This window comes from Acanthaster planci, linkage group LG02 (genome assembly GCF_054643075.1).
Source record: "Acanthaster planci isolate LZ-2023a linkage group LG02, COTS_SCS, whole genome shotgun sequence".
In the NCBI taxonomy this organism is placed as follows: domain Eukaryota; kingdom Metazoa; phylum Echinodermata; class Asteroidea; order Valvatida; family Acanthasteridae; genus Acanthaster; species Acanthaster planci.
The window spans coordinates 9,408,821-9,420,310 of NC_141778.1; the positions used below are offsets into that span (position 1 = coordinate 9,408,821).

General features: G+C 41.5%; 1 protein-coding gene across 3 annotated transcripts in view; it reads right to left on the reverse strand.

Annotated features, from left to right (window-relative positions):
* The window catches only part of LOC110987997 (uncharacterized), a 54,296-nt gene extending 48,784 nt beyond the window's left edge, over positions 1–5,512 (reverse strand). For 2 of the 3 annotated variants that reach the window (XM_022251221.2, XM_022251220.2), the window contains exon 1: positions 5,313–5,512. In XM_022251221.2, the coding sequence (XP_022106913.2) occupies positions 5,313–5,378 (66 nt within the window). In that variant the 5' untranslated portion in view covers positions 5,379–5,512. The remainder of the gene's footprint in view (positions 1–5,312) is intronic. The other variant, XM_022251222.2, reaches the window with a different exon arrangement.
* Positions 5,513–11,490: the final 5,978 nt, after the last annotated feature.

Here is an 11,490-nt window from a genome sequence, read left to right on the forward strand (position 1 = left end):
ATTCACATGCATGCACATGTATTATAAAATGCATGTAACTGAACACACCCAATCTGCTACCTATATCCCAAACAAATTAGTAAAATCATTCATAAAAATTTACATATTAATACATTTTGTAGACAGCTGAGGTGGACTATATTTTATATAATTATCAATATTATTGCAAAAGTTAACTTTTGTTTCGGTTATGATTTATAAGCAAAGTACACTGCATTACTTTCACCCTGGCACAAATCTATTCTGGACACAATACACGACACCACATTCATGATGAAGCTGATGCCAAAGAAATAGGGTACATGTACATCATGTACGCACAGTATAACAAGCAGGACAACCATAAAGAATGCAAATGTTTATCCGCGGCAGCCACACAAGGCTCAAATTCTGTCTGCAGCTTTCACGGCTTGCCGGCTTGGATCTTAATGCCCATCACCAAGAGAAAGGAGTATGAGTAAGCCATCAGATGAGGCCAAGACGGAGTGATTCAATTAACTTGGGCTTTCACCTGCTCTCGATCAAAGGATAGGCCTCCAATGTGATTAACTTCAATCAGACCATCTGCTGTCACCCTTGTAACAACAAGACGGTATTTTAACCAACGGGGATCATGTCAATAGTTGACAACCTACGGTATCTTGTCTAGGTTTATTTTCCCCTCATCGTCATGAAATGAAAGATACATGTACAGGAATTTCGGTTTTGCTTCAAATTTTTTTTTGCGAATAGGATTGTGTGTATTCTGAGCAAATACATATACAGTTCAACCTCATTAATAAGGGGTCCTTTGGACAAATTACCTTGTTAATATAACAGGAATGTATTATCAAGAATGAATAAACAAATGAAAACAACAAAGGACTGGAACTGAAATATTTCCTTGTTATAAGCAGGATCTTGCAATACTAACAGTGTTCTTATTAACAAGGTTCGACTATACACAACTTCAGAACAGTGCTCTAGCCAAGCATTCAAAAGCAAATCGGGTCGATACGCTGAGCAAAAACCCCGACACGCTGAAAATTGCCCAATATGCTTCTATTTTCCAGGGGAAGAGTTGCTAATATTAAGTTAAAGAAAAATTGCAATCAGAAATTTGAAAAAAAAAGTTCTTTTAAAACACCGACGAGAAGTCACCAGAACATCGGCACAATGCACCGAAATCGAACAAATCTTCTACAACACGGCATAGCTAGCTAGGTCATACACACACATGTACATGTAAGTAAGATTTCACAGCTCTGTGGAGAATCATGTATGCGCGGCATGAACAATACTGGTTCCCGCCATGCCGCTGACAAGGTAATACAATAGTAGACGGGTCTGGAGCCAGACTACAGCTCCAGATTGTGCACAGCTTCAGCTGCGATGGCATGGCTGGCAGCACGGTAGTTGCCCAAAAACTGATCAAAGTAAACTACATGTACATGTACAACTAACTTGTCACAAAATCTGGTCTTTCTCTGTAGTTTCTTCTAATGCATTTACATCAATGGTTATTTTGAGATACATGTACTTTGTCGTGGTTTACGATGACGATTTTTGGTAAGAATTGACACACACACACGGTCTTGGTGGCCGGTGCATGCATAGTACTGTACCACATCCATGCACAGTCTTGCAGTGTTTTCGTATCGATCTTCACATTTCCTTTGTAATTTCGGTATCGTTAATCGTTCTCATTTATTTTTTGGTAGTGTGTCTTCGTTATTTTTAAGACCAAACTTTTTATTATTTTTGGCACAAACATCTAACCTTGTGATAAAAAGAATAAGTTTGGAACGATCATGCGACATACAGACATAATCTTTTTAACAAAAAATTTAAGAATCTCGCAAGAACAAACAATGGTAGGGGCCTAGGTGAATTAAGTTAATTTTCAAGCAGGCATGCCTGTTTTTGTATGTGTATACATAGAATAATCATACATTTTGAGTTAAAACCCCAAGAATCTATTCAGATTAAAGTTTTTCAAAATGAAATGACAACCGAGGTGTAGGCCTATTAAGCAGTTATTTTTCATTGATACACATCAAAACAATTTCGTACCATGGAGCTTTTCAAACCAGAACAAGCACATGTAAAATACAATTGTGTAGTAATGAAATACGGACCAGATATTTACATGTATTAGACATTTGCCTAAGATTTCCTCAGCAAAAGCTAAACAAAAACACAAAGCAAACCCCCCCCCCAAAAAAGTAGAGAAAAGGGTAGAAAATAAAGTGTAAAACTGATAATTTTGCTTGTTACAATGACTGAATGACACGGATTTGGGTAATGGGAGCTTAAAACAAAGCTGTTATATTTAACATAATAAATTTTAAACAGCGCCCTCGGGTGTCAAATAATATCCAGTCCCAACACCCCTCCCCCATCCGGCGCGTCGGGCAGATGCCCCTATCCTTTAATTTCATCCTGGCTAGAACACTGCTTCAGAATACACTCAAGAAACCTGTCCTTCAAATCTTTATATCCCAAGCCCTAGTTACTTGGATAGCCAACAGTTCCTTCACAATCAAAACTATCATGAAACAAAACAAAATAAAAGTATGACCCTTTTCACAAATCCTTACAAAATCCTTGCACCCGAAATAGAATACACATTTCCTGATGTGCCACACAAGTGACTTTCAAGGCGGAAGGTTTTGTCAAGCACATCCAACTCACATTAACGAATGAAACGCTTGAAAAAGCCATAAATATAAATAGCTTCAAAAGAACATGAAGCAAACGGTAGGACTGTTGAAACTTTTATTCTTTAGGCATTTTTAGAACATCCTGTTTTGTACGTATGCAAATCAGTTTCAAGGTGCCACTCTTTATCTACAACCCAAATGGGCCCATAATATTAAAAGCGAAGATGATAAACTCACTATACAGTCTGTGTGTAAATGTCCTTTAAATGCCGCTGGCTGCTTGTGGGCAGTAATGACTATTATTATCCTTGATTGATGAGTTTTTAAACCTTGGCCTGGGGACAAGTACATGTACATGTACAAGTTGGTCATGAATTGTGTTCACCTTGGTTTCACTACAGACAGTTACCGTAGTTACAGGGCTTGTGTTTTCAGGTTCTCCCATTTTCAACCACAAATGGCCAGCAACTACGTTTCAACCTCCCACGGCAGCAGTCATCAACAGGAAATTTAGTAATGCCTGAATGCCATGTTTGTAGGCTTGATTTCACTGTACCAGCATGAGAGCGGTACAATCCTGCAAAGCACAGACCCACAGCATCAAGGTTCTTATCTTCCGGACTTCTGCACAATGAGCCTTTTGCCAGTTAAATTTGAATAACATCTGGTACACAGAGTTTTTTCAATTCACATGAACATAACAATGTGAATTCTCCACGCTACAGACACAACTGCTATACATGTACCTTGTGATTCGTGGCAAGCTTATGCTTAGTTACGTAGGAGACGCCTTGCACCAATACACTGTTTTCAATGGAGCCAGTAGCAGACAAACCTTTGACCCATTCGTTATCACTACATGTACTGCAATATTGCCACTTTGTCTTTTTTAACATTGTGGAAACTACATGTATACCGTTAGTACTGGTACATGTACTTCATTCTGTGCTGTAACAAACATTTAGATGACTGAAGTTTCTCTTTCCATTTCAGTACTGTACGCTTACTGACAGTACATTCCATCATCTGACAATAAACCAATCTCCCGTTCCATCGCCATGCTGATTGTAGCACCACTGCAGGATGAAGTGAGCAAGGCTAGAAGGCAACAAATTGTCTACAAGAACAATCGCAAGCAGCAATTTGCCAAACATTACGCAAAGTTCTTGTCATCAATTTGTTCCCCTTGATTAAATCTTCTGAGCACGTGCACATGAAACGTGAAAAAAGCTTCTGAAGCAACTCCAACCATGGGCAGATTGAAAGGATGGGGGAAATGGGAGCAACAGGGGTCATGGCCCTCTAAAAAGAAGCTGCACTCTCATGTGCAGACAATGAACCCCAGACTTCCAGGGGTACCGGTAGCCTTGTTCTGTTCCATAACCTATAAACACTTGATTACTAGGCTATTATCGTAACTAATGCTCTGAACGGGTTACAAAAGAGGGCGTGTTTTTCAATAAAAATGACGGTCCTTTGGTAGGTCCTCACTGAGTAGGCATGCAAGTTTAAGGGCATTTAGAGCGGGGCACACTGAGTACATGCAACGAATATATGCTAGAATGTGTGGCCTTCACGTGTGCACTGAGTGCATACAGGAACCCAGTTGGAAAACTTCTCACCAGCCTTTCTTTCTTTCGTCTGCGAGGGAAACTTCAACTCAGAACAAAAAGTAGCCAGGCCCTTTATTTCACCACTAAGACCTACTGTGAAAACCAATCAGACTTGACAAGAGGTAGCGAAATTAGGGACCTGGCGACTACATGGTCACGGATATTATGGCACAGGCCTACTCCCCTTGGAAGGATTGTGAAACTTCCACACCCCAGAAAAACTTTGTCAATTTGCAAACACACTCCTGAAGTAAAGCTGCACCAGCAAAGTAATCGGCCATAGTGCAAGTGAAATCTGTGCAATCTGAAAATCCATGGGGAACTGTATATTTGGGGACCCTGTTCTTATAGGTGACAAAATTAGGGACCTGGTGACTATACCGTCACGCGTCACACACGTTATGGTTGATGTTGTGAAGAGAGGGCAAGGTTTTGAGTTTACAGGGAAAAACAAAATTGCATGATTCGACTGAGTGGTTGTCTTTTGCCAGACTTGGTTTAGAAATTTGAAGTTTTATTGCTTAAATATTGTCAAAATTTACCTAAACTAGGCATATCGGGATTGAGTAAAAATGGTTCCTTAAGGTCAAATAGTTAGTTTGAGAAAGTTGACTATGATTTCTTATTATAGGAACAGGGACGCAAATAATGGTAATGAACCTCGAAATTATGAGGGGAACTGTGTTTTAGCACGACACACGGTGGATTCAAATTTATATTGCCAGTTAGTGGTTTATCAGTAAGAAAGTCACAATTTATCACAATTTGCAATTTGAAATTTCCAAATAAATTGGGGCAGGGCAATGAACATGATGCCGTTACCTTTGTGTTGGAAGGGGTCCTGACCAGTTTGACATGTCCAAACTTGCCAACCCCACACTTGCACTTTACTGCATTGACGTACAACATGTACATGTACAATGTACGGTACTTAGTACTTCGTAGGGTAGGCTACCGTACGTAGGCCTATATACAGCTCGCTATGTACACACAGTTCACACGCACGTAACATACACATTTTCGCAACTTCGAAAATATCTACGATGAATTCCCCTACCTTTACGACGTTCTTCTCGACCAAGAATAAAGCTAGAATCATCCATATCTGTACAAAAAGCCTCATGGTGTTATCGGCCGACCGGCCCGGTTATTTCTTCCCGATTGACTGTTCAAGAATGTGACAAACCTCCTCTCAAAAGTTTCACCGAATGTCACACTGCGCTAGCTAGCGAAGACTGGAACTATTTCCTTTCGCGCACAATTAATTTATATGTTATGCGCGGATGGGGGGGGGGGTTCTGTGCATGCACGGATCGATCAAGAGAGCTCCTGCGCAGTGATATTATTTTCGATATTAATGGTGTACTGGTTAAGGTATCGTCAAACTGTAAATATTTAATCACGATGAATGTTGATTGTTTTGAAACTTACATTTCATCTACTACTTTTATATCCCCTATGCTCTCATTTTAACATTAGTTTGTAAAAACCACCCGGTATATTTTCTTCAAAGGTGATGAGTAACAAAAAAAAAAGCTTTTCGAAGCTTTTAATGTAGCAGTTCCTTAACAGGTGAGCTCGGACGTCAAGGATGTCACAATATAACTTCCGGGAAATTACTAGTGAATCATATCACTGTAATTTGCTTGGAACTTTGATAAGAAACGAATGTGTTGTGCAATTTCGTTTACCTCACCCATCTCCCGTAAAGGAAACAATATAGAGATTTTTTTTTCGTGTTAACCTAAAACAGACAGTACAACTTTATTATGACCCAAAGGCTGAGTTCGGGCGGCTTGTTCTCGTATGTTCACGAACAGCTTAATTTGTTGTTCTTGAATCAGCCGCTCAAACGCCGGTAACGTACAATGGTTATTGCTGGTAGTTAGTCACAAGCAACATGCAACATGGCGGCGTCCAAGTACGTTATTCGAGAGTTAATGTTTGGATAACTGGGCTGGATTCTTTTCTGTTTAAACAGGAACATTCATTTCTGTGTTATGAAGAATAGTTAATGTTACTTTAGCAAAATTTCGTATACATGTAGCCTCTGGCTTTGTAAGCCATCACTGTACTTTTTGCCATGTTTGCAGATGTTCAAAAATCAAAATCTCACGAGTTTTTCCGTGTGTTCTTGTAAAACCCTGACGAGGAGGAGGTGTGTGATCCAAAGCTGTTCCGAGAACACGGTTCTTGAGTCGTGTTCCCACCGTTCGAGCGCGAGAACGAAGAACCTGTGTTGAGAATAGGCCGCCCGAACTCGACCTCGAGTTACATTAACAAAGAACATGAACAGAAAACCTCATCAGTACCCCTACTGACAAACGGCCCATGCAGTTTTGATGGTAAGAATGTAGCTTTGTTTTATTTTTTTAACATAGAACGTTCACTTCATTTTGCAACAGATGCATTTCTTCTGGCTACCAGTGCGATCAATTTTTCCCGAGTAGTATGCAGGAAGGGCGCCATCAGCCATATCACCGCATAGGTGGCGCCCTCACACACACAAATCCGGTAAGTCCCAAGTTACGGGATGGAAACAGTGCCCCAATGGACGGTTTCTATCATTTTTCTGTGTGCTTCATCACTGATAAGGAGAAAATGGTCCAATCAAGAAAATGTCAAAACCCAGAACCAGAGTCCCACGTAGGACTGTCTGACCCATGCTCAGTTTGCTCAATTAATTTTAAAAATCTAACAAGGAATGAGGAGAAAAGTACAATAACAAATGCTGCAAGCTGACATCAGCACAACTGCGATGATCATGTATACGTAAATGAAAATCTCTTTTACGATTTCAAATATTTCAAGTTCGTCACATTAAGAGTCTGAACAATTTTCAAAAGGGATTTCACATGCAATTCGACACAGTTTGAATCTCCACAATGTTACGCGGTCATAACCACACGATCAAGTATCGGCATGGGCGTCAATCGCTCTTCAAAAGAGAGGGAAGGGCATAATTTTGATCAGAACGAATGTGGGAGCATACTGTCCGAAACATCGAGTGAACCCCGGTTCTTCTCAGAACCACACACACTCACAAAAGAGAAATATATCCACATGGTGTCACCGCAAAATTGTCCATAGTTATCACTTCAACCATGCATAGCCTCAAGTCTCATCTAAAACAAAACAAAACAAAAACACGTAGCTGTATGCTTCTTCGATTATGTGAAGGTTTTGGATGAGTTAGGCATCCTGCCACTTGATGCTAGTGGCACTTTACATTGGCCGGGAGGTAAAGATGACCAGTTGACCAAGAACTTGTACTGGGATTAACAGGCAGCTGTCAGACATATTTTAGTGGGACAGTGAGCGAGTGTGTAATAGTGGAAAGGGTAGTAAGCCAACGCAGGATCCTGTTAACTGATTTCTTCTCACTGTAGGCCTATACAGAGTTGATGCTAAGAGTTTGTTTAGGGATGTAAACGTCGTTATGCAGAATATACAATAATAGAAATGGGGCAAAAATGGCAAGACCTCATCGTTGGCGTGGTAGATGCAAGTGGAAATAGGGACTTGATATCAACAAGGAGAAGTCATTTGTAATGGTACTTTTAAAGCCAGCAGCAAACTCAAGTTGTAACACAAAGGTGCTTAATTTAAACAAGTCCCACAGACAGTTCCGATAGACAGAGAGGTAAAGCACCGGATCAGGATGGCAGAGACAGCTTACATTAAAATGGAAGTTCGCCGTGGCATCACCCGAGGTCGCGACAAGATTACCTTTGTTAAAAATGCTGTACATACGGATGTGAGAGCTGGATGATCGCAGGATCAGGCAGGAACGTCTTCGGGCTACCGAGATGTGGTTCTTGACGACACACCGAAACCTCTCAGCTGGGCGGATGGCAGAGGCACTTCATGATGGAAGTACTGTGTTTTGATATGGCTCGTTAACCTCCACCTGTGACGTCACACTGTTGTTTCGCCGCTCCATTACTTTACATGAAAGGAGCGATAAAGGCGATAGCCCTCCATTCGTTCGGAGGTATTGCTTCCACATTGTAGGCTAAAATAGCCAACCTCTTCCATGAGGAGTTCTTCAATCATATACATCTCAGCGATCCACCTATGAGAGCTGGCTATACTGCTGAAAATTTTTACTCCGCATACAATGGAGAAAAACATCCCAGCAAGATTTCAAGATCTAGAGCTAGTCGACCCTGGACTACACCCTCGCCCCCTCATTCGAATGATCATAAAGAAGGCCAGAATTAATGTACAAGGCAAAAGCTTCTAATTCTAGAGATGACTGGGATCAGTTTAAGTCATTTCGTAAGATTGTGCAGAAAAAGATCAAAGCCTCATACTGGTCGTACACCAACCGCAAGTTAAACGGTTACAACAACCAACAGAATAAAATTTCTGGCGCTTCATCAAAGCGAAGCGGCAAGATAACCCGAACATTTTACCCTTGACACACAATAACAGGATGGTTTCAACAAAGGCATAGTCAGGATCTTGGATATACAGTTTAAATCTTCCTTCACTTCTGAAAACTTGTCTGATCTGCTGTCAATTGTCGAGACTCCTATTTCTGAGGTCCAGGATATAGAGATCTCTGTGGATGGTGTGTGTAAATTGCTGAAGAAAATCAACACCACCAAGGCAACAGGTCCTGACTCAATTCCAGCCCGCTTTTTGAAAGATATGGAAGAGGAAGTTTCCCCTATTTTGGCATCTATCTTTCAGCAGTCACTGGATACTGGTGAAGTCCCTCATGACTGGAGGATCGCCAACATAGTGCTCATAATATACAAGAAAGGGGATGCAGAGTAGCCGCCAAAAACCGACCAGTATCGCTTATATCAATAGCATGTAAAATCCTCGAGCACATCATCTGTAGAAAAGTGATGGTCCACTACGACGATCATGAGATATTAACTGAAAGTCAATATGGATTCCGCCATGGTCGCTCTTGTGAGTCACAGCTGATCACCGTTGCCCATGATTTTGCCGAAGCCCTGGATGACAGAAAGCAAACAGACGCCACTTTTCTTGACTTCTCCAATGCTATCGACTAAGTGCCCTACCAAAGGCTCCTCCTTAAATTACATCACTATGGAGTGCCTGGCTCTCTCTTCAATTGGTTCAACAACTTCCTCACTACCAAAGCCCAACGAGTTGTGGTAGATGGTGAAGCCTCGTAGTGGACAGATGTTCTTTCTGGAGTGCCCAAAGGTACGGTACTAGGTCCATGCTATTCTTAACATTCATCAACAACGTATCAAAATCTATCACTTCATCTTTACGCCTATTTGCCGATGATTGTCTTATGTATCGGTCAGTTAACACTGTGGATGACTGCAGAGTTCTTCAAAAAGATCTTGATACCCTGCATTCTTGGTCAGCAAAGTGGCAAATGATGTTCAACTCGGATAATTGCCATGTGATGCAAGTCTCCCACCGCATAAACAACAAAAACTTTGACTACCACTTGGGTAATGATGCACTGACGCCAGTTAATGAACATCCTTACCTCGGTTTAAGCACGGACCATTTACCCAGGGATGTGCAACCGTGAGCGGCCCCAGTGCAAACACATGTGCGACCTTGGTTCCATGCGTGTTACGGATTGTTATTGACCCCCGCAGGCAATCTCGACTTTCTCGAAAAAACTCGCGACCACATGACACGGGTTGCAGCATGCAGCATGTACAGTGCAGCCGTGGTTATGTCGAGACTACGCGACGCGCCGACGCGGTGCTTACATCTATTCGTTTTGACGAATAAATCTTCTTCATTTTTCGATTTCAAGGAGAAACGAAGTTTTAATGAGGCAAAATTCCCCAATTTTGTGGTACACTTTTCTCAGAATGTATATGATGAAATATCTTGAGCAGCATATTTTTAGAAAGGGTGTACCCAGACTTAAAATATTACAAGAAAACAAAGTGGTAGACAGGAATTTCATGTTTATTATTAGAGAAAGTGTTACATAATCCAACTTAATTTCTGCTTTGATATTGTGCCGGCCGTAACACGCACTGAACCAGCTCTGAGCTTAAGTTACACATCCCCAGTGGGTAAATGGTCCTGGTTTAAGCTTCACATCCAAACTCTCCTGGAAGAAACACATATCAAACATCACCTTAAAGGCCAACTGGATGCTCGGGCTTATTAAGCGGAATTTGAAGCACTGTCACCCACGCTTGAAACAACAAGCTTACATCTCTCTGGTCAGACCACATCAAGAATACTTCTCTACTGTTTGGAATCCCCACCATCAAATAACAATCAACCAGGTAGAAGCCATCCAAAAGAAAGCAGCTAAATTTGTACATAACATTTACCAAAGAACGGAAAGCATGAGCGAAATGCTGAAAAAACTGCAGAGGGCTTAACTCCAATCCAGGAGGGAAGTGGCCATCAAAACCATGCTATACAAGATTTCTCATAACCTCACTGCAATTAAGCAACATCAGTTCCTGACACCCACGACAAATACCAGACTCAGAAATTACCAACCGGCACGATACCAGCCTGTCACAACTCACTCCTCCAAAAGACATCTATAAGTTCTCATCCATGCCAACAGCGGGCGGCTCTGGAATGCCCTTCCTGTAGACGTCATAACAGCTCAATCGGTGGACGTCTTTAAGGCATTCATTTCTGCCAACTAGCCCCAAGATGGGAGCTCTTTTTTTACTTGTTCTTAATGTTTTCTTCATTTCTTTCGCACAAAAATAACGCCCCCTTGCTTCACATGCACCTCGCTTCATCTCAGCGTTAATATCCAGAAGTGGACTTTGCCGAGCATCAGCGTAGATGTAGATGATGTGACCATTTACGTATGTCCCGAAGTGTGGCTGCAAATACGTCCCGAAGCGTGGCTGCAATTTTTTTACCACGGTACAGAATGTATGGATTGTTCCATGCATTTGAGTTGTTGTCTACTATTAAATCCAAGGAATGTATTAAGGCCTTCCGTAACAAAACACTTGTAGACCTACTCTCTTTGAAACAAAGACGCTCCATTCGTACAAAATAATGAAGCGTTGGAAACAATAGCGTGACGTCCCAGTCTCAGGTGCAGGTTAAGTCCCACAATACCCTCGGGCCCATTCCTACCCATGAATGTCGCGCACCTCCGGCATTATCCTCTACGTAAACACGCTCTGGCACGCAATGTGGTGTACAAATCCCCGATACAGCATGACAAGATGAAAACTGCAGCAAATCTATGAGCACAGGGTAAATAACGTAACCTGTGATATTCCCGAAATTAA